The following is a 22,705-nucleotide window of genomic DNA, read 5'->3' on the forward strand; positions in this document are numbered from 1 at the left end:
CATCGTCGCCTATGGGGTTGCTAATTGCAGCTGTTAGCATTGACGAGTAGTGAGGGCAACCGCCCTAATTACAGGCTGAAGCAGTAACCGGTTTGCTTGCTCAGGTGTTCCACTACCCAACCTTTCCATGGCCGCGCAGCCGAACGTCCCTTACCAAGCCTATAGGGTATGTTTGATTATCCAAGGTTGCTCCTGCTCTGACGTCCTCCGGAGTCTAAGCGCCATTCCCGCACTGTCTCCTTAGTTCCTAATGTGACTCCGCCATCCCTATCCCGGCCTTCAAGCATAGTTAGTAACGGCTCTGTAGGGGTTGTACCCCCTTTTACCCAGCCAGTCGAAGACTTCGAAACGGAGAAAGTTTCCACAGAGTACTCGGCCGTTGTTCCTGTGGTCATGAACAAGACTGCAGTTATACATATTGTACCCTCGACAAAAGAATTACCCTCTTCCCCCTCCTCGAATGACTCTCCCGTTGCAGAATCCTCACAAGATTCTTCGTCAACTAGGCCCCACACTCCAACCGTTGAATCCCCACCGGCAGACAACGTCGATCAGCAAACTAGGTCCACAGCGGTGGATAAAGAAACTGGATTGACATCCTCAGTAGCTTCGCCGTCACCAGCCCTTCCTTCGCTGCCGCCGGCCCAGCCATCACCCGCCAATCAGAAGAAGACCTCAACCTTCCGCCGCATAACCCCTCGCTCAGCCGTAACACGGTCGCCCTTACCCTCATCGCCGCTTGTAACATCTCGACCATCACGGATATCTTCAGCGCAATCCAGTGCCTCTGATCAACCTAATGTCCCTCAGTCTCCTGCCCTTCATAGTCGTGTTGCGTCTATAAGCTCGGTAATGAGTGAGCCACCGATAGCGATTCGGAACTTTGCATCTGCATCAAACCCACATCGGTCTCTGGTGGCTCCGCAGCCGATAGGTCCGCCTACATCCACCTCAATCCGGTCTCCTCCTAGGTCACCATCTCAGCTGCCACCGCCGCAGGCATTACCAAATGCTGCAGGTTCAACGACTCTATCCACACCACCCGTAGTATCGGCCGCCTCATCATCCCAGACGTCCAACTCCACACTCCCCAAAGCCACAAACCGTTTGCTTGCGCCTTACCGACCAGGTTTCCAGCCTAAAGGCGTGTACAGACCACGCACGGATGAATTTATCCTGGCTCGGAAAATTAAGACCGACTCTGGGCGAATAGAGCGTACAAAATTGGAGCGTCGACTGGAGAAATTGATACACTTGCACTTTCCAATTGGCGAAGCGGAGCCAGTGGGTCCTAAACGGATCGCAGAGCAGCGGAGGGCATCGTCTTTCTTTGACCTTGATATATCCAATATCAAGAACATGGATACTGCAGAAATCTGGAAGGGCGTGTTAAAGTCGCAGGTATTTCAAGGCGCTAAAGGTGATATTCGAGGTATGGATAGTACCTTGCTATGACCTTGCGCATTTTCACGTTTATCCATAGCCGCTGAACAGAGGATCACTCCGTGGCAGGAGGATTCTGCAGTTTCAAAATGCCCGTTTTGCCAGTAGGTCCTTGACTCATGTCTTGAGTGTCTGTACTTCATCCCCTGTAGTGCCTCTTTTCATCCGCTAACAAATCGGAAGCACCACTGCCGCTTGTGTGGTCAGATCATATGTTCGTTGCCGACTAAGCGACCCCAGAGACCAGAGACCTGCTCTATCTTGTTTATCGTGGATTCGAGAACGCGCCAGATAGAAGAAGTCGGTGAAGGGGTCGATTATGGTGTTCGTAAGAGACGAAGTATAGATCCCAATCGCAAAGGAAAGCAAGAGGACGCTCTTTCAGAAGATGAAAAGTTCTTGAAAGGCGTTCGAATATGCAGGAATTGCAAGCCGATCCTTGCGTGAGCCTATTCCTATCTCGTTATCTATACTACCTCATGCGCGTGATGTGAAGGCGAGAGAGATGTCGTCAAGATGTCATCCACGTACCAATCTTCGTCAGACTGTATGAAGTAAGTTCACATCGTTCTGTGTTGATGGGTTATTCACGTCATACCCAGGCTTTCGTTAGTTTGGAGAAGGAAATTGAAGAGTGGCTGCCTCAGTTTCAGGAACTCTTATCGACTCTCAGGTATTCAAATATCGTTATCTTGTGATCGAATGCTTAGGACTGTACAGCAACGATAGCCAACCCACCAAAGAAGCATCCGCTGCACGGAAGCGACTGTTGGATGCTTTTGCCGAATATGACGCACTATCCAAACGTATCCGCAACCTCCCGTGTCCCCCCGGGAGTTCACAAGATCGAGTTCAGCTCGCCATCTTGACACGCGCCAACATCTTTTTGCAGAAGAACATGTTCCCACTTCAGGTACGGTGTCATCTTCAATTTCCCTCCATAGTTCACTTATACGGTCGTTCGATGATCTCCCTTGCTTGGCAATCTATTAGTTCATTCCCAAGCCAAAGAAGGGTGGTGTATCAAACCCTCAACCCTCTGAGGGTCCATCCGTTCTAGACCCGGACTCGGAATTGGCCTACGCTCTTCAGCCGCTGCTTGAACAAGAAGCACTACTGGAATCGTTTGTTGGTGAGGCGATGGCACATAGGAAATTCGAGGACGCAAAGACCCTTAAGGCCAACCTGGCCGAGATAAGGTTAGAGATAGATAGAATGCTCTCAGGTGGGACTTCATAGGCATCATATCGGTCGTGTGCTTCTCTAACTTGGATATATACACTCATTATCGTCAACATCCTGTTAATCCGATGCAATACGTATGCTACTAACTCAGCGACAGATATGAGAACATGCTAGATGACGCTTATGCGGATGGGTAATGTAGAGAGTCGTTCAAAAAAGTCAATGTCGGTAGTAATCGGTGAGATATTATTTAAACGGAACAGTTCGTTAGTGCACAAAAGGACAGGCTCAGCCTTCATCCTTAGTTACATCTTTGATGCCGACAGCATGCCGGGGAGGAAGAGTGATGGTGAAGGTCTGATTAGGAAGAGCGCTCCGAGGCAGTTCGCGCATGGGCAGTGTAGATAGTTTCAACATTCTGGGTTGTTGTGCACTGCGACTGCGCGAGAGGCTGGCACCAAGCTTGTTGTCATCTAGGTGACTAGCAAGGCTGGGTTGCAAAGCATTCGTCATAGGTGAATAAGGAAGTGGCGTCGTGGACGGTGAAAACGATGAGACATGAAGGAGCATCAGGAACTCTTGCGTCGAGTTGGTCAACAAGACCATCTTGTCACGAAGATCCGGGAACAACGCGTGGGAACAGCCGTGGGCCTTAATTATGCCCGAGAGCTTGACCACAATCTACACGAGGCACGTTAGTAGAGCCAAGAAAGACAAAATTGACAAGGCGCAGTCACCTTCACAAACACGTGTGCATCTTCACGCAGCGCCTTCCTATCGGATGCTGGATCTCCACAGCGTGTCGCGTGAAGATTTGTTCGTAAGCGTTCCGTTACGATTTTGGCTCGTGCAAGGGCATCATCTAAATCTTGGCTGGCGGCGGGAGGCTCTGATCCACTTGTTACAAATTCTTTCATCATCTCCCACACCGCAGGCGCAGCGTCCACAGCTCTCTCCATTGCATCCAACGCATCCTCATCAACCAATGTCCTCGACTGAGGAATGTCCAGGGTAGGTCTCCTAGGAGGTGCGTGAGTCAAAAACGCCGAGGACGAAGCCACGAGCGATGCTTGAGACCCCTGCCGAGAGTGGTGAGCGTCTCCGTTTCGACCCAACGAACCCAAGGCAGGACTCGATGGCGCAAAGGTACTCGACATCGTCGTTGGCAGAGGTGGGATGCTAGACGTCGACGCTGACAAGGGCATCGCAGGCCGCCGTTGTCCATTTCGCAAAGTTATCGGTGGCGCGCTACTCGATAAGGCGACTGGCGGTGGTGGCATGTCATAAGACGCCAGTGACTTTCCGATCTCCACATCCTTGGAACTGAATGAACCGGCATGCCGCCGAGTCGTACGAGTCCTCCCCAAACCTTTTGACTGCGCTGGTCGCGATCGTGCAAGTGGGACAGGAAATGGCATGTGTAACGCAGGTGCGGACGCCGGAGGGACATCGGGGGTGGACAAGCCAGTCGCCGCTCCGAAATGAGCCTTGATGGCAGGTGCTTTCCTATGGTCGATCAAATGCGGCTTAACAGCTTCGGCGTACGGAACCATAGTTTGCCATGCATGTGAAATTTCCGCAACAGCCCCGTAGAACGTCAAAATCAACGAACGCATATAACGATCGTCGTCTTTGGAGGCAAGTATTTTCAGTTGTAACGCTAGCATCGCCATCGCCTTGCCAAAGACTGCAGCAGTGTCCCTACAGCTCTCAACCAATGAGGTACACAGAGACGCAGGAGGCATAGTCTTCTTCCCCATCGCATCGAAGCGTTCCAGGGCTGCATTCAACTGCATCATGTAAGTATATGCTGGATCTGTCACCTTTCTGAGCACAGATGATAATTGCGAGTCGAGAGTGTGCGTAACATAATGGGAAAGCGCCTGGTATACCTGAGATACGGCGAAGAACAATGATCTCGCGCATTCGACCAGGGACAGCAGAGAAGCTGGGAGATTACTGGAGATAGCATTGGAAGGGAGCGCAGAGAGGCGTTTGAAGTAAGCATGACGCTCAGAATCAGGGACTGGCCGAGGTCGATCCACAAAAGTAGGTGATCCTGTTGATGGTGGGGTACCGCCAACCTTTGGAAGTCTGGTAGATGCATCGGATGACGACGACGAGTCCTGTCTATGAGAAAGAGGGGAGGGGAATGAAGCATCCACCTTCGCCGTATCCTTCACCTTGGAGCCAGCCGTATTTCGAATGGACTCTGACAAAGTTACAGATGGTTGGTCCCCAATTCCACGCACGCCAAGCGGTGACCGTATGTCTGGAAGGCTCTTTTTACCAACGATCGCGGGACGACGGTCACAGTGGCCACCAGAGGAGAAGCTCTTCCCGTTCTGATGGGATCCCTCTAGGACAGCGGTATGATCATCGTCAGTAGAAGACACTGATTCGTCAGGCGTAGGAAGGTAACTTTCGGGAGAACTTGGGTGTAAAGGACCTTCATATGAAGCCAACGAACCCAATTGCAAAGGCGGCGGTCTCTCAAAGCGCGTATTGGCTACGTTCTTGGATGACTCGGTCAGAAGCGGAAACTGTATATCAACCGAGACTGATCGAGCGTGTGAGGTCGAACCTGAACCGGCATCTATCTCGCCTAGTTGTGACCATGACTGTATACTGTCGTCACTATGGAAGGTTTGGCCGTATTCGTGGCAGCGTAATTATGGAGATTACTCACATGGACTGATTCAATACAGCACACTCGCTCTTCACCGAGTCTACGCTGGGTTTTCTGTTATTTGGCTGAGGACGGGAATCTTTATCTTCCCTCAACCACTTCTGCAGTGAGAGGATCCACTCCTTCGCGGCTCGAGGATCACTCAAGGAACCACAGGCTTCTATAATTGCCTTTGGAGGCCATTCTATCGGATTATGGTCGACTTTCAGCATGTCGAGCTTGGTGAATTCTGTAAGGTATCCCGGTAGGCGGGTTATCCTGTTTCGCGATATACATAGTACCTGCACCGAAAGGTGTTGTTTCAATGATTGTGCCACAGAGGCAGGTTGGAACGTACGTGCAGATCCACCAGTGAACCTGGCTGTGTTGGGAATCGTTTGATTTTGTTGCGACTGATGTCCAAAATCTCCAAGGATTGCATCACAGTCAACTACAGCTGTCCAGTCAGAAGATCCCGATTCAGTGGCTGTATGAAACGTATGGCACATACGATATCGGGAATCGACGAGAAGTTATTGTTCTTCAGATTCAGGTATCTGAGACGCGACAAAATCCCAAAGGCGGTGGGCAGGGTTGTGAGTCGATTATACCCTAGTGTAATTCTACAGGGCGACATAGTTGTTGGTTTAGCCAGAAGGCGACGCGCCAAGTACGGACACACCTAGATATCGAACTGTCTTCTGGCAGGGACTGGTTCCCGCCAGCACACGCGAGATATTGAACACCATCTTCTCCAACGTCCGTGAGACTTTTGTGAGTGAAATCCAAGGTTGCGCCATTGTCGGGAGACTGCTGGATGGCTTCCGAGACGTGTTCGTCCGTTAGGGAAACTGAGGGCGGAGGCGATAAGACGACATTCTTGCTGCCGCTCGGAAATGGAGACGTGCGCCCAGCTACACGGTCAACGTCGGAGATGGTCATGTCATGAACAGTGAAGATGGTGAATGTCGACGGCTGAACTGTTGAAGACGTCGAGTGGGCTTGAGTTGTCAACAAACCCGAACGCGGCAAGTTGACTATGTGGTTGGATTCGGTTACAACAGCCGCTGGCAAGTCATGTGTGCGCTAACTTGAAAAAGTTCCACATGGCTGTGTGCTTCATTCACGCTTTCGAAACATCTGTTTACAATAACCACTGCCATTGCGAGAGAGCCACAGGAATGTAGTCGATACTCTTATGGGAGAAACTGTTGTTCCTCTTTATTTTTAACATTGGACACACGATCCAGACCTAAAACCACATCGAGACAGAAAAACTGACATCTTCACTCCGCATAGCGTGCCACCAGCCTGGAGGGAAGAATAACAGATCACCAGCTTCAAGCGTCACGCTAAGAGCCTCCTCTGGTACCGTGTTCCAGAATGCAGGGTATTTATTCCTGGATGCTTCTTGGACCTCTTTGGAAACAGGAAACACGTCCACCCGGGAGGTATTGCTCATGAGTGGTTCCGTGCTATTAGCGGCGGGGTGGTGTGTTTCGTCTGTGCCTGCCAACGACGGTCCGTAAGAATACATTAAGGGTGTAATTTCAGGTGGCGCAAGCCAGACGGTCTTCCGACCAACCACTTGTGCTAGCGTGAGAGCGAGGTGCGTCAGATACGGTATCGTACTTGTTCCAGCGCCTCACCATAACAATTGAAAAATGGATCCTGTCAGGTAAGCTATCAGCATCAGGCTACGTGTCGAGGGGAACAACAATTCACGGTGTGAGCCGGTGAAATCGTGCCCTTGGGGCCAAACCAGGCGTTGATAACAAGTTGATCCTCGTTCGATGGAGGTCTGTAGTTTGGATATGATGCAGAGGGTCCAGGAGACATATAAACATAATCAGGGATTGCGATATCTTCTCTTAGAGCAGGGAACTGCCTCAGGAGATTGTGTTGAGCGAGATAGAAAGTTAGCGAAGGGTCTTGCGACCGGCCCGAATGCGTCAATGTAGACAGAAACACATCCCAGTCAAGAAGCTCCTGCATCCAATCATCCGATCTGTAGTCGTCGCCTACCTCCATGGGAACAATTCGGCCGGGACCAGCCATGGAGGAAAGGTAATCGATGGAGATCCAATGTTTTACTGCGGGCCAGTCGGAGACAAATCCCTTCAGCACAAACGGAGATCTGGACCAGGTCGTCTGAAATGCGGTAAGAGAGGGGGGTGAGATGCAGGGTACATTTCCAAGTGAGGTTGATAGCTTTGGCACGACCTCTCGGCCAGCCGAAAACTCGCCGCGCTCTAGTTCATGGTCTTGCCAATGCGTGTGTGATTGAATCCACCGGATCATGTCCAGAATCAGTCCAAAGCTGGCATCACCAGGAGCGCCCGCCAAGATAATTGCACGGTCTAGCATCATGATACTGGTCCTTGCGACAGCTTCGAGCAGCACTGAGTCGGATAGCCTAAGTAGGACTCCCACGACAGATGCATCTGTATACAACTTGCGCCAAAAAAGGGATGCCTTGCAACCAGGAGAAGACATTCGGTTATATGCCTGGTCGATGACGCGGTTCATAAGGGCTATGAGGCTAGTAAGATCGAGGTCAGCTTGTCCACTCAATCTATCAACTATGTCACGCGGTATCCGGCTGAGTTCTATATCACTCTCCGATAGTTCTGTTGGAAAGCCACATCATTCAACGGCTACGATTGCAAAGTAGCGACGCTCGCTTACCCATAGTAGGACGTGCTTCGTGATCGCCTAGCTGCGCAGGTAGACGGCCGAGAAATTCATCCGCAAAGGCACCGTTTCCTATGGCCTCCATTGCGGCTAAAGCAAATGATAGTGCAACTATGCACCAAAGCCACAGACTCGACTAGTGTGTCAGTCTGAGACGATGGATGATGATGGAACACATACCACTGATGAGCAGGGAGCGTGGGAAGCTCGCAGGTGTGACGGTGACGGTGACACAATCGTGACAGTCAGCATTTTCAGGTCACGCACTGCTCAACATAAAAAGAGGAATGCGAACGAACCACCCGTGAGAAAAGTGCCCCAGGACGATCATTTCTTCCCAAAACCTAACTCGTTTTGCACCCGGCCCGGGCCGGAGGCGTTGACTGCATTCCTTTTTAAGACATGACATCCCGGTGCGTGTGCCCTCCTCTTCGCGAAGATGACAGCCCGTGACAACATAAAATAGATTGGATAGACTTCTTCTTCTCCTCGATACGGGCTCATCGCTGTCCGTGAGGAACACAGCAGCGAAGCAGCTCGCTCAGTTAGCTGCCAAGAGCGTAATCAGTGACCTCCCCGTAGAAGACGATATCAAGTCATCCAGCCGGCTGCACACCACTGTCGGTGACAGTTCAGCATGGTCGGAACTCCTGGCCGTAGTAGCACGAGTATGTCTGTGGCGCTCAATAGTCACAGAAGCGTTTAATATTTTTGGCAGATACTACCGTATCTGCGTTCGAAGAGCCACGATACCAGGACGGCTGCTTCAAACGCACTTTCGCAAATATTTTCCTTGGTACCTGTATGGCGACCACAGGACGAAGATGTAAAACCTCCACCAGATCTTCCAGCCGACCCTCCAGAATTTCCTACCTTTTCGGTACAAGAACTAATGCAAAAGGGTGCCTTACTCCTGGCATCATCTGGCAAAGAGTTTGCAAAGCCCTTCAAGCTATTGTCCAACCCAGCTGAGGTACAACGCGCACGCAGAGAAGCAATGGGCAGGCTTGGTTTAGATTTCCTTGATAGTGTGGGTGCTGCAGACGACATGGACCTAGACAAGGAGCTCGCGGCCGACGCAGAGTCGGAAACTGTTGGTGACCTATGAACCTTCAAAAAACGAATCACCTATAGCAGAGTCACCCATGAACGCTGATTTTGTCAGCAAGGAGCCCTCTCCTCCCGCTAGGTCTCATTCAAATTCTCCTGCCGTGCCTTCACCCATAACACCTTCAACACCAGCGAATGGCAGCGATCTGGAAGGTCTTTCCGCTCGAGAGCGCAACCGGTTGAAGCGCAAGCGTAAAGCTGGGAATTCTGCTTTTGTAACAGCTCCGCCGCCTACGAACGTCGGAACACGTTATACCACCGCTCCCGCAGGGTCTTCTAGCAAGTATGGAGGTTTACCTTTTAACTTTTGTTTGATTAAGTCTGGTGTTTAGGGCACGGTTGCTGTCTGCAGAAGCTTCAGACATGCAAAAGTCACGTTTGGATAGTTCCTAATCCAGCGACTAAAGGTTCCGCGCCAGACACAGTTAGTCATTGACCCTTCCAAGGGCGGTGCGGTGTCGCCGAAATCAGCGCAGCAATCCCATGCACTGGAGGTAGCATCGGGTTGTTGGGTGTGGGGTGGGATCGTTTCCGTTCTAGAAATAGATATTTTTTCACCTGCATGGGAGACTCGGCACGGCGCTGCCATGGCGCTCCGTGAGCTTCTGAAAACCCAAGGGACATCTGGGGGGATGAAAGGTTTGTTTTGATTTTTTTGTTCTTGTTGTTGACCTCTGAGAAAAATGCAGATCATGTTTCCGTGGAAGAGAATGCGCGAGCTCACGAAGAATGGTGCAACCACCTTGCTGCCAAGCTGCTCTGCGTCTTTGTTCTGGACCGCTTCGGCGATTTCGTCTCGGATCAGGCATGTGTCTCATCTCTTCTTAGCAGATTGTGTCTGAATGGAGTTCAGGTAGTTGCCCCTGTCCGCGAAACTGTTTCGCAAACACTTGCTTCTCTGCTACTTCATATGCCTCTACGCTCCGTGGTGCATGTCCACTCTATTTTGCTGCAGATGATAAGGCAAGATTTTCCACTTCCGTCCAAGGCCAAGACAGGAAAGGTAGATGAAAGGAACCATGTGTGGGAGGTGCGCCACGCGGGTCTCTTGGGGATCAAGTATGAAGTCGCGGTTAGGAGCGATTTGTTCGGTGCCCCCGAGAGCGAAGGCGAGCTTGACGTCGGAAAGTCCATCTTGCAAGGCGTCGTAGATGCAGCGGTACTTGGGTAATACTTTTTCTTCCGCTCCTTTTTCTCGGATAACTGAACGGGCACACTAGTCTCGGGGACCGAGACGACGATGTTCGCGCTGTTGCCGCAACGTGTTTACTCCCTGTCGCGGGCCGCTTGGTGGAGCGTTTCCCCGAATCACTAGATCGCGTTTTGGCTGTCCTCTGGAATTGCTTGCGAGATATGAAGGATGACCTCAGTTCCAGTGTAGGTGCCGTTATGGAGCTACTCGGTGAGTTTGAATCGGGTCGACCGTGGTGCGTGTTCTAAGGTGTGGCAGGCAAACTCGTCACTTACAACAAGGTTACCGATATCCTTGCCAATCCCGACCTGTCGTATGTTAAACATTCAACGAATCTCCCTTGCCTGCAGCTCACCTGTCGCTTAGTCTCCCTTTAATAGAACTCGCCCCTATGTTGTTCCCGTTCTTCCGGCACACAATACCAAACGTCCGCCTGGCAGTTGTCCAGACCCTTTTGTCGTTCATGACTGTGCCCTCCCTTCCTCGAGATTGGGTATCAACATTCTTCTTGCGTCTGCTATTCCAAAATCTAATTGTCGAGGAACGCGCCGACATACGTGCCGCATCCCTGGCGGCCTGGCGGACAGCAATGGAGGTCATCTCTAGCGATCAGGACCTAATAAAACGAATTGTGCAGCAGCAAACAGTTCTCGACTGGTATGCAGTCATGATGACACCACTCGGTGTTCCCATTGACAGTTCGACATTTTACCGACCAACCTTCGGCGATGATGGGCCTGGCGATACCACAGAAAGGCATAATGTGGACAGGAATATTTTGGCGCAAGACCTAGCTCTGATTTCTCCCGAAGTCAACCTTCAGGCCCGCGTCGCAGCAGCGACCGCACTAGCACTCCTGATTGCCTATTGGCCTCCCTCAGTAAGTTTTTTATTTGCGAGCCACCGCAACCCAAAGCTCACTACCATGGTATGTAGTCAGTCGATGAGCTCTTTCAGCCTATTCTTGTGCACTACATGGATTCAACAAGTATGCTACAAAAGTTTCTGGCTGCAATCGTTTCCGAGGAATGGGCTCGGGCTTATGAGGATTCCGACTCGACTATCCCCATCTTGGATCGCTATCCGCTTGCGGCGGAGCTCAGTTCTAGATCCCTCGCATTTTTACAGGCAGAGCCACCCATCGCGTACCACGAGATGGCATTTACCCTCCACCGCATTCACACTGAGTGTTACTCACTTCTTCACTGTTTCGCTAGCGATTGCAAAATACCTATATCCCTTATACCGCATCTGGGGAACGAAATCGACGTCACTGGCACCAGAGCGGACTGCTTCACGATCGAGACCGCCCAGCAGGCTGTGGGTCCGATGTACACGAAGCTCAAAGACAGTCTGGGTAGAACCAAGAAGCGTGAACTGGCAGCCATCGCAGAAAAGAGACAGAAGGTGGCTCAGAACATTGATCATTATGCGGAAATCAAAGCCCAGCATGATACTCGCGTCTCCGCCGCGCTTGCTGCTGCGTTCGTAGCCTTTAGAAGTGCTCCAGATAAAGTCAGCCCGGTTGTAAAGGGAATCATGAATGGCATCAAGGCAAGCCTATAGTATCCTTGGTGGTTACTTCGTCGCCTTATTGATTTTGCCTAGAACGAGGAAAATTTGGATCTGCAGACCCGCTCCGCTGTCGCTGTCGCCAACTTTATTGACTTCTGTGTGCAACACGATATCTCCCAGCCTCCCGACAAAATCGTCAAGAATCTATGCACATTCCTATGCCAAGATGTGGACCAAACGCCGACTTTCGCGTACTCGCAGACAACACTGAAAGGCATCCTCTCTTTGCAATTGTGGTCGAAAGCTGCTGCTAGTAAGAGCGTGAAGGATGTTCAAGACAAGGACAAGGAAAAGGGCGAGGCTTCGAAGTCAGAAGGGGAGGCTGCGAGGGCAAAGTTGTCTCGAAGAGGAGCTGGCCTTGCCTTCCAGAAGTTGTCTGCAAAGTTCGGTTCGCGACTGCTGGATGTCATCCCCAAGATGTGGCAATCCATGGCTGGTGGATTGTTGAGCGCATGTAGTGCAGGTACGAGGTGATCGGTACGCCTATTGTATACACTAATGCGATTGCATTTAGAATCACCCCAAGAAGCAGACGCTCTCATGGAAAAGCAATATGGTCAAGATGTCATCGATTCCCTGAGCGTCCTCGGGGCTGTTGTGCCGACCTTGCATTCTGACCTTCGACCTCGGGTTTTGGAGTTGTTTCCAGCCATGACAATAGCTCTGCGAAGTCGGTATGCCATTATCCGCCAATCTGCTGCACGTTGTTTCGCGACAATCTGCGACGTCATGACCACCGATGCCATGCGATACGTGGTCGAGAATTTCATCCCCCTTATGGGAGATGCGGTTATGTTGTCAAACCGACAGGGCATTGCCGAAGCTGTCTACCGTGAGTAGATACAGGCGTCTCCAGCGGTTATCTGCTGAAGCTGCTACTAGATATTGTCCAGAAGCTGGATATGAAGACTCTTCCATATGTTCTCTTCCTCATCGTCCCAGTGCTTGGTAGAATGAGTGATCCAGATGATGATATACGATCAACCGCGACCAACACCTTTGCTTCGCTGGTTAAGATGGTACCACTAGAGGTAAGTTTCCCGAGTGAAAATACCCCTTTCGGCTATCTGAGCATATCCGCTAGGCTGGTTTGCCAGATCCGCCAGGTTTTTCCGAGGAACTCCTGAAGCGACGTGAAGAAGAACGGAAGTTCCTCACCCAACTTCTAGACGGCAGCAAAGTGGAGCCGTATACGGTTCCTGTACCCATCAAAGCGGAACTTCGCAAATACCAGCAAGATGGCGTGAATTGGTTGGCGTTCCTGGCCAAGTATCAATTACATGGTATACTCTGTGATGGTAAGAACTTCTCGTGAGTATGTGCCTCAGGAACGCTTCGCGCTGACGCGCCACAGATATGGGTCTCGGTAAGACCCTTCAATCAATTTGTATATTGGCCGGCAAACACGCGGAACGTGCGAAGAGACACGAAGAGACCAAATCGGCTGATTCCGTCCACCTGCCGTCCCTAATCATATGCCCACCTACATTGACTGGCCACTGGTACTATGAAATATTGAAGTACACCGAAAATCTTCGTCCCATCCTCTATATTGGCAGTTCGAAGGATCGTGCGAAGATCGTATCGAAGATCTCCACTACGGACGTCGTCATTACCTCGTACGAAGTCGTCCGCAATGACATCTCCAGCCTGGAAGACATAAATTGGCTATACTGCGTCCTCGATGAAGGACACGTTATCAGGAATGCTAAAACAAAATTGACGAAGGCGGTAAAAGCCATACAGGCGCAGCATCGCTTGATTTTATCGGGCACTCCAATACAAAATAATGTCCTTGAATTATGGAGTCTATTCGATTTTTTGATGCCAGGGTTCTTGGGCACGGAAACCTCGTTCAACGAGAGATTCAGCAAGCCGATTCTATCAAATCGTGACGGAAAGGCGAAGTCTGGCGAAGCTGGTGAGCCCCTGTCCAGCAGTGGCTTTAGTTTAGTGCTCACACATTGCCCCAGCTGCGTTGGCACTCGAGGCACTCCACAAACAAGTCTTACCATTCCTGCTCCGTCGTCTAAAGGAGGACGTACTCAATGATCTACCGCCGAAAATTATTCAAGACTACTATTGCGAGTTGTCCGAGGTCCAAAAGACACTTTACGACGACTTCTCCAAGTCACAGGCGAAAGTTGAAGCAGAGGGCGTGATCCGTTCCAAATCCACCGGGACGGCTAAGGAGGGTGCCCAGCAACATGTCTTCCAGTCACTTCAGTACCTCCGAAAGCTTTGCAACCATCCTTCACTGGTCACGGGAACGAATGCGGATGCCGTGACGGCGGCTCTGGCCAAGGCACGATGCAAAGTTGAGAACCTCAGTGATATCCAACACGCGCCAAAACTGCAGGCTTTGCGGTATGACTTATTCTGTATTCACTGTCGCCTAACCCTAATGTTTTTTTCTAGCCAATTGCTGATTGACTGTGGCATTGGAGGAGGCCTTCCTGTTTCCTCCGACGCGGGGAAGACGGATGCTTTGGAAGGCGTTACAGAAACGAGTGGTGCATTTTCTCAACATCGAGCTCTGATCTTTTGCCAAATGAAACAAATGCTGGACATAATCGAAAACGACCTGTTCAAGCACCATATGCCGTCCGTGACCTATATGCGACTCGATGGCAGCACCGATCCTAACAAGCGACATGCTATCGTTCAAACCTTCAATGCAGACCCTAGCATCGACTGCCTTCTGCTGACAACACATGTCGGTGGTTTGGGCTTGACATTAACGGGAGCCGACACGGTCATTTTCGTGGAGCACGATTGGAATCCTATGAAAGATCTGCAGGCCATGGATCGAGCTCATCGCATTGGTCAGAAGAAAGTTGTGAATGTGTACCGCCTAATTACGAAGGGGACCTTGGAAGAAAAGATCATGGGGTACGTGTGAACGATCGTTCTAGGTTGCAGCTGCTGAATGCTCCTGTTACAGCTTACAACGCTTCAAGTTGAATATCGCAAATTCCGTCGTCACCCAACAAAATTCTGGCTTAGGAACGATGGACACCGACCTCGTCCTCGATCTGTTCAGGCGTACTTCCGAGGAAGAGGATGCTGCAGCTGCGGCGAAGAAGGTCAAAGATACATCTGGCCCTGTCAGCCAGAAGAACATTTTACAAGGTCTTGACGACCTTCCTGCCGAAGAAGAGTACGAGGGCTTAGACCTTACAAGTTTCATGGGTTCTCTTGGGATGCAGTAATTGACATTCCATCCGGACAGCTCTCCTTCAGCGCTTTGATATTACAATCTGATACCACATATGTTTGCATCTAGTAGTCAACTGTAACCATACATATCCCGAAGTAATGTGTAAGGTAGACCACTGTACTAGAAGCGAATCTTTTCCCCAGCTCCTAAAAGCCCTTGACTAACACTGACCTCTCGAGCAGTTCGAGCGCCCATAGCACAGCTCAGCGTCCCGCAGCGGTGCTTGCACTTGTTGGCAACTCCAAAGATGAATCTGTAGCTTAGATATCCCATCTTGACACAACCATGGCAGCTACCTCGGGCATCGGTCTTTCTGCAGAATTAACTCGAGCTTTCTCTGCCGCTGTAGAGACGCAGAACATCCGCTTCATAAAGGTCGTCATCCGGAATGGTACGAGAACATCTATCCACACTCCACGGGCGCATTTTCATCTTGTGGGAACAGAATCACTTGTACCAGTCACCTCAGTAGATGTTACTGGATCTCTAGAGGAGGACCTTGCATTGCTTGACTCCCGTCTGGCGGAGAATGACCCATGTTACATCCTCGCACGCCTGGACGATCCGTCTTCCGAATGGCTTCTGATCAGTTATGTTCCCGATAGTGCCAAAGTTAGAGATAAAGTACGCGTCTGCACCACTGATTCCTTTGCGAAGACAGCATAACCTCTGATATTCACGATAAGATGCTCTACGCCTCTACGCGTAACTCCCTGTCCAAGTCCCTCGGATCCACCGTATTTACTGACAGTCTCTTCGCAACCTCGAAGGCAGATGTTACCCCGGAGGGTTATGCCGCGCATAAACGACACCAGGCTGCTCCACAACCTTTGAGTGCCAGGGAGCAGGAAATGGCCGATATCAAGGCCGCTGAGAGACAAGCAGCAGGTAATGTGTATGAAGGCAGCAGAGCCCGACAAAATCACCTTGGTGACGGCAAGGTGGGTTACAAATGGACTCCAGAGGCTGAAGACGCTGTTAAGCGATTGGGTCATGGGGAGGGGAATCAGGTCGTGGTTTTGGTGAGTCTTCTAGGCACATGGAGTGGTTATTAGCGACTAAATCTGTTGCATATCCGTAGCAAATTGAGTTGTCGACCGAAACGCTCATTCTCCACTCGAGTTCAGAAGCTCAGGTTAATACATTGAGCTCTTTGATACCTGCCTCTGAGCCCTGTGAGTTGTCTCATCTCCGGTCAGTGTGGTCATCGACTAACTTTGAATGGTCAGCTTTCACGCTCTATGCCTGGTCACATTCCTACTCGGCCACGAAACGCGACATTAGTATGCCGGTCCACTCCTTTGAAATGCGCTGCGGCCTTACCCCACTTGTAATCCGTAGTATTCATTTATTCTTGCCCAAGCGCCTCACCCATCAAATATCGAATGATGTACTCCTCGGGCGCCCTGCAGATATTCAGGGAAGTAAAGGACATTCCTGGAAACCACACCGAGCTTCTTGCTTGCACCCAAGAAACTTGAGACCTCAGACCCTTCCGAACTAACAGAACGGTATTTCATGCAAGAGTTAGGCTTTAGTAGTGGGCCAGTAGATGATACCCACAACTCAGCGACGCAGAGGAACGCCTTTGCCCGGCCCAGAGGGCCTGCCCGAAGACGCTGACGACGGATGTCTGAGTAGCTTCCATATCGCTGTTTTCCTACTTAGCGCGACTCGTTGCTTGGACTATCTTTTGAATGATCCGGATTTCTGTAATTCAACCGCATGCTAGGACGTCACATGCAGAATACGGTACTCTTTTGGCAACCTGTCGAGTTCCAGCTTTCTTTAATTATGCCCCGCCCCCAAACTGAGCCACTTGGTTAGTCGTGGGATCCGGATCTTGGGAATACATATGGGCAGCGGAATTGTTGCGCCGGAAATCTCTCATCGCCATGATGTTCAAGGCCACACGACGACCGGGGAGGGTGCTCGTATCTATCGCGTTCAGACCCAACGCTCTTTGGGTATCGGCTGGGTCCGTGAGATGGTACAGTGTGAGCGCGCAGGCCCCGAAGTCCAAAGTATGGCCATCCGCGGATGAAGCAGTTAAGGACGTGAAGTCAGGTGTTACTTTGTTGTGTGGAGGTTGAGTACAATGAATCATGGTCTAGCCTCCTACACCACCTCACTGAGTCCTCGCTCGTCAGGCTTCGGACTGGCTGGCGTACCAGGTGTGTGGGGCTCTGCATCATTCAAGTCGTGACCCCGATCTCAACGGAGTTACCACTCAAGACACCCTTCTCGGGGCTCTCGTGAAGAGAACAGATATCAACGGACTGACTGCCGTGTCAAACAACGCAGGCGCAGGAGATTCCGGGCTAGGTGCCTCACTCGTGGTCTGCATCGCTCCGTCGCCTAACCTTACCGTCCACAGGTAAACTTCTTAGTAGCAAGCAAATCGACAAAATCATTGCGTCGTACCCAGGAGGGTGGGTGTTCTGTCTTGCACGAAACGCCAGTCGTTGTTGCTAACAGCTACTGCAGCAATAAAACTTTCGAAGCATTGTATCTCAATGGGCAAATATCACTTGAACTCTGTCCTCAGGGCACTCTTGTCGAGAGGTTGCGGGCTCATGCAGCTGGTATACCTGCCTTTTATACCCCTACAGGTGCATCAACCGCAGTAGAGGAAGGAGCTATCCCTGTACGTTACAACGAGGGTGGCTTCGCGAATGGAGTAAAGATACCAGGAGTCACGAAAGAAAGTCGCGCGTTCAATGGGCGTAAGTATGTGATGGAGACAGCAATCCCTGGTGATGTCGCTTTCATCCGCGCGTGGAAGGTCGATGAAGTCGGCAACTGTGTTTTTCGGTAAGATTATCGACCGACGTCTGTGGTATCTGTTTTATTCTGCACAAGGTACACGCAGAACAACTTCGGTACCGCGATGGCGAAAAATGCCAAGTTGACTATTGTTGAGGTGAGGAATCAATTTCTAAAGTTCCCTTCCCTCCGTGTACAGATCTGTGCCCGCAGGCCGACCAAATCGTCCCGGTTGGTTCGCTCTCGCCAAATGCCATACATGTGCCAGGTATATATGTAGACCGAATCGTTCGCGCCACGGAACCAAAGCGGATTGAAATCGTGTCCTTGGCGAAAGGCGATTCCAAGGGAACACCAGGGGGAAGTATGGCTGCATTGGATCACAGACACCGCATCGCACGACGGGCTGCCAGGGAAATCAGAGATGGGTACTACGTTAACCTCGGTATTGGCATGCCGACTCTTGTTCCAGAGCATCTGCCACCTGGTGTAAAGGTTTGGTTGCAGAGCGAGAACGGTATCCTGGGTATGGGACCTTATCCAACTGAGGAACAACTGGATCCGTATGTTTACAAATTGCGTTTCCCTGACAGCCTCTGAGCCGTTGTGAACCCTAGAGACATCATCAACGCTGGGAAGGAGACCGTGACGCTATTGCCAGGAGCATCGATATTTGGTTCGTACGAGAAAGTAACGGGGCTTGTTCGGTCAACTCACTGAATGTGATTAGATTCAAGTGAGTCCTTCGCAATGATTCGAGGAGGTCATATAGACGTCGCCATTCTTGGAGTAAGTAAATGCTATTATTCGCATTTCTTGTGTTTCCACAAATGTAATCATCCTGCGCAGGCAATGCAAGTCTCTCAAGCTGGCGATATCGCCAATTTTATGATCCCAGGAAAATTGGTCAAAGGTAGGCTATTTGAAAGGACTTATTATCACGCGTTCCAAACACGCATCCTAGGGATTGGCGGAGCAATGGACCTTGTCTCCAACCCTGACGAAACCAAAGTTATTGCGGTGATGGAGCATTGCGCGAAGGATGGCAGCCCAAAAATTCTTAAGCAATGCAGTCTTCCACTCACTGGAGCTCGAGCTGTCAGCCAGATTATCACAGACCTGGCAGTTTTCAACGTCGATAGGGAGAATGGCGAACTCGAATTAACGGAACTCCAGGAGGGGGTGACTCTTGAGGAGGTGAAGGCGAAGACAGGTTGCGAGTTCAGGTTATCCCTAGGCTTTTGCAAGGGCGATGAATTGGCGCTATGACTACGATGGCTTGTGATGGCGTTCGCCTCGTTCACATCTAGACTTCAAATTTGATAGGTCATAGCTAGCTAGCTGATCTATCACGCAAACCTCGTGGACATCGTTGCCAAGGTGTTGCATTTCTGTGATGAATTGCACTGAACCCTGGAGTTGGACTGCTGGGCAACACCATTAGCACAAGCATGTGTAAGCAGTGAACATTCAACGTCATAGGGATGGTCGTTTTCTTTTCCGTTGTGCGGGTAATTATGTAGGCCGAACGTTTCAACGTAACTTTGTTACACTTGCCCATTAGCATAACTACCTTAAGCTGAGTTTGAATGTGTACCTATTGCCATATCAGGAGCTACCATGCCTCGTACCACAGAGGCAAGAGGTATTGCAGGAAGAAAATCCAAGGGATGGGAGTCCATTTGAATTTTTATATACTCAACAACAAGCTGTTCAGAGGTATATGAGTGCATAGTAGTACATCGTGCACTGGGCACCATTACATAATATTAGCAATGTGCAAGTATCGTAAGTATTTGTGTTTCAAAGCCCACCGAAAACAACACGGAAAACGACAGGGGACATCGCCGCGTCGTTGTCAGGTGGCCCACCGAAAACGGATACGAAAACGTACTGTGAGCTCCCCTATTACCCATATCTTACCCGTGTCCGGTGTTTTTGTTGAGGTTTGTTTGCGTCAGCTACGAGTGCTTTGAGTGAGTGGATGGTGGAACTCCCCTATTACATAAATATTCACACTGGCTTTTTGGACACACGTGCCTCTGTGATTACTCCCATGTTCCCGAGTGAAGGGTTACATCAATGATAAGATAGCATGACCGTTCCAAGTTTGGTTCTATGACCAGTCGATATCGCACCTGTGCTCTATATTTTTCCAAAGCTCCTAAATTGCCTCATTGGTATTGGGTTCTGTCAGGCCTTGCTGCGCAGGCATGTTGGGTTTGCCACACCATGAGTGTTCCAGTTGTGGACTCACGGACCATCCATATACATCTTATGGTTCAGATTACCGCAGATGATACCTAGCAACCAATCTGAGATCTGGAATTGTGAGGAACGGAAACTGTTCGAGAAATTCACGTAAGGGGCTGGATATGACACAAGCAAAGGCCCTTCGGGGTGTGCAGATACAGAATGAATGTCCCACTGAATGATGACACGCACAAACTGCGATTACGCTATCGATCACTCGCGTCGGTAATGTCAAGTCCATATCTTGTGCAAGCGAGGTGTTGGGATGATTTGCACGGTCTAGTCTGGATACTAACCTGTATGATGCAGGGAACGGCGTCAGCGGAGTAGGCATACACGTGACGCCACCGATGATAGCGTCCTTGGCGTCCAGCGGGGCCAATAGCCAAAGGTACCAAGATAATTTCAGGCGTCGACTCTAGCTGGCACTTATACGTAAATTATTGGATTCTTACGTTGAAGAATGGACGTCAGCAGAGAACCTTGAGGAGAACTTTTAACATGGCACAAACCAGCGATCCGACTTTGATATCGATGAGTTCCCGCACTCCTGTTAACCGACATAAACAGTAGTAATTTCCGACGCTAATGACAGTCCTGTGTTACACATTCAGACGTAAGCAGAGAACCTTAAGAACCCTAAGAACCCCTGAACATTGCAAGCACGGCCATTAATTGGTTGATGTATCATCCTCAATTTCAAGCTCAGCGATTTGACTATCATGTTGCTGCGGTCGATATTCCCTAAATGCATCCTACTACTTATGGAATAGTAGTAATGCTTCTTGCTTACGTACCAGGTTGGATGGTACTCCATTTCTGTAATGGTCGACTTGGTCGGGGCACCCGGCACGTGTCGGACCGCACAACTATCTACTACGTTCTGTTCGAGTACTACCTTCCCGACTACTTGATCCGTGAAAATCAGATATTTCGGCGATGGCCCACTGGTGTCGCGATACGAGAGAAGCGCGTTCATGCACAACACCGTCTAACTACGCCATGATATGTCATGGTACCCTGTCAGGTGTTTAGCCAGCATGCCCGGGTCACGCAAATTTCTGCGGGTTCTACTCTCAGTTCTTATCTGGATAAAAGAGGGAGTATAATTCCTTGTTATGTTGGGTTGAATAAAGTTCTCTGACATGCGCCGGCGAGTTCTTTTAGACCCTTAGCCGTGTATCCTCACTTTCTCCGCCCCAGCCATACCTTCAGGGTACCCTCCAATTAATGGCGCCTATGCAACAATCGGTCTTACAAAAAGGCAAGGGGGAGGGGGGGCTTTTTGTGCAAAGCAGAAATGCATCCCTATCCACACAATTCATTTATGCATCCTGACTACCCTAACTCAACCGTCGCCTGTTCGACGTTTTTCAGCGCGCTTCAATCAAGTGATCCCTGCTTGCTACCGGCTCAACCCGTGAGCTATCTTGAGCGGATCAGGTCATGTATGCTTAAAGTGAGCATAGAATGTCGTCCCCAACGTATTAGACCATACTTGTCCGGGGTGCGGCGAAGGGGGGGGCGTTTCATCACTACAAGGTCAGCCATTAGCCTCGTTGCCGTTTTGATCACAGTCTGACAATGCAGAAGGATTCGTCTGCGAGTCGTATTCGTTCGGTGGCTCGATCCAATATACCTTGGAGCCGAGTCAAGTGATTCATCCCAGTATCACGTGCATGTCCAACAATACCACCTCGGATGCAGAGCTGGGACCAGCCGGAGTGGATAACGCCACCAGCGTTTTCCCTCAAAATGCGGTACAGGAGGTGAACCGCATATGCGATGCCAGCTGCGGCGCAGGCGCTCTCGTCAATGTAAGCAACATTTACTTAATTCCTTGCGATGGCCAGTCTTTCATGTCATGTTTCCATTCGACACCGTATTTACGGGAAACTCAGTACGCTAACTGCCCACCAACACGATGCCTCTATTCAAATGTAGAGGGGACATTGTGTTTACAAGAGATCAGCTGTGGGACGGTTTCGAGCCACTTTGTCGGTCATGGCATACGTAATAAATCTCGCAAGGAGGTTATCTACTGTGGGTGGGAAGGATGTGTCAAAGCAGTTGCTCGACACACATTTGTCCGCCATATTCGCGAAGTACACCTTGGACACGTAAGGGGGACGAGGGTCCACAGCTCGGATTCAAAGCAATAAGACTAACCCCTCTTCCTTGGAGACCCGGTGAAATGGTGCAGATCGCCCCGCTCTACGGGGCATCCCAGCCTGGAAGTGAGTACGTTTGTACCAGATAATATTTCGAGGCTACCTCTCACCTTTGACTCGCAGAACACGAGCTGTGGACTAGAATGGACTATTATTCATCGACGGAAGCATTGGAGCCTGCCTCTATGATATACATGCATAGGGATTCACAATATACCATGCTTGAGTGGGCGTAGATTGCTGGTGGCCATCTTTCTTAATTTTTCAATCTCAGTCTCATTCAGGCATGATGGGCATGAGTACTCGGACGCCCAAGGTAAAACTCGACTGTGGCAGACCGCCGTTGTTGTTGCCATCCACCAGACATTTTTTATGAATACCGATTTCGTCATCTGAACAACCAGTCTTCCAAGTCAACTGGCTCACCG

General features: G+C 50.3%; 5 protein-coding genes across 5 annotated transcripts; 4 read left to right on the plus strand and 1 right to left on the minus strand.

Annotated features, from left to right (window-relative positions):
• Positions 1-127: 127 nt before the first annotated feature.
• On the plus strand, positions 128-3,180 carry F5J12DRAFT_934602 (FYVE zinc finger-domain-containing protein; the record flags this gene model as incomplete). Its single annotated transcript, XM_051749593.1, has 8 exons — positions 128-166; positions 220-1,432; positions 1,484-1,547; positions 1,596-1,886; positions 1,940-1,997; positions 2,046-2,116; positions 2,164-2,356; positions 2,437-3,180. The coding sequence occupies 8 exons, from the start codon at positions 128-130 to the stop codon at positions 2,680-2,682; spliced, it is 2,175 nt and encodes a 724-aa protein (XP_051600991.1). The 3' UTR covers positions 2,683-3,180.
• Positions 2,917-8,075, minus strand: F5J12DRAFT_891500 (RAM signaling pathway protein-domain-containing protein; the record flags this gene model as incomplete). The annotated part of the gene is made up of 10 exons (XM_051747496.1): positions 2,917-3,309; positions 3,366-5,265; positions 5,318-5,598; positions 5,655-5,747; positions 5,808-5,919; positions 5,979-6,382; positions 6,579-6,889; positions 6,946-6,967; positions 7,022-7,926; positions 7,985-8,075. The coding sequence occupies 10 exons, from the start codon at positions 8,073-8,075 to the stop codon at positions 2,917-2,919; spliced, it is 4,512 nt and encodes a 1,503-aa protein (XP_051600992.1).
• Positions 8,076-8,392: 317 nt separating this feature from the next.
• Positions 8,393-15,166, plus strand: F5J12DRAFT_891501 (uncharacterized protein; the record flags this gene model as incomplete). The annotated part of the gene is made up of 19 exons (XM_051747497.1): positions 8,393-8,403; positions 8,457-8,658; positions 8,709-9,083; positions 9,160-9,426; positions 9,487-9,739; positions 9,790-10,267; positions 10,321-10,502; positions 10,551-10,605; positions 10,659-11,172; positions 11,229-11,807; positions 11,901-12,330; positions 12,382-12,699; positions 12,750-12,898; positions 12,952-13,165; positions 13,222-13,788; positions 13,841-14,234; positions 14,286-14,759; positions 14,812-15,075; positions 15,154-15,166. 19 exons carry the CDS (start codon positions 8,393-8,395, stop codon positions 15,164-15,166), a joined length of 5,739 nt encoding a protein of 1,912 aa, XP_051600993.1.
• Positions 15,167-15,254: 88 nt separating this feature from the next.
• Positions 15,255-16,775, plus strand: F5J12DRAFT_37253 (uncharacterized protein). The gene is made up of 7 exons (XM_051739084.1): positions 15,255-15,478; positions 15,533-15,711; positions 15,774-16,028; positions 16,098-16,109; positions 16,169-16,262; positions 16,317-16,370; positions 16,429-16,775. Exons 1-7 carry the CDS (start codon positions 15,373-15,375, stop codon positions 16,566-16,568), a joined length of 840 nt encoding a protein of 279 aa, XP_051600994.1. The 5' UTR covers positions 15,255-15,372; the 3' UTR covers positions 16,569-16,775.
• Positions 16,776-19,154, plus strand: F5J12DRAFT_37270 (uncharacterized protein). The gene is made up of 11 exons (XM_051739085.1): positions 16,776-17,175; positions 17,238-17,261; positions 17,323-17,412; positions 17,465-17,519; positions 17,575-17,901; positions 17,950-18,010; positions 18,067-18,416; positions 18,471-18,529; positions 18,584-18,642; positions 18,703-18,766; positions 18,818-19,154. Exons 1-11 carry the CDS (start codon positions 16,983-16,985, stop codon positions 19,120-19,122), a joined length of 1,587 nt encoding a protein of 528 aa, XP_051600995.1. The 5' UTR covers positions 16,776-16,982; the 3' UTR covers positions 19,123-19,154.
• The last annotated feature ends 3,551 nt before the right edge of the window (positions 19,155-22,705 follow it).

Source organism: Pisolithus orientalis (genome assembly GCF_024613125.1).
Source record: "Pisolithus orientalis strain OTSU chromosome Unknown F5J12scaffold_10, whole genome shotgun sequence".
Lineage (NCBI taxonomy): Eukaryota > Fungi > Basidiomycota > Agaricomycetes > Boletales > Pisolithaceae > Pisolithus > Pisolithus orientalis.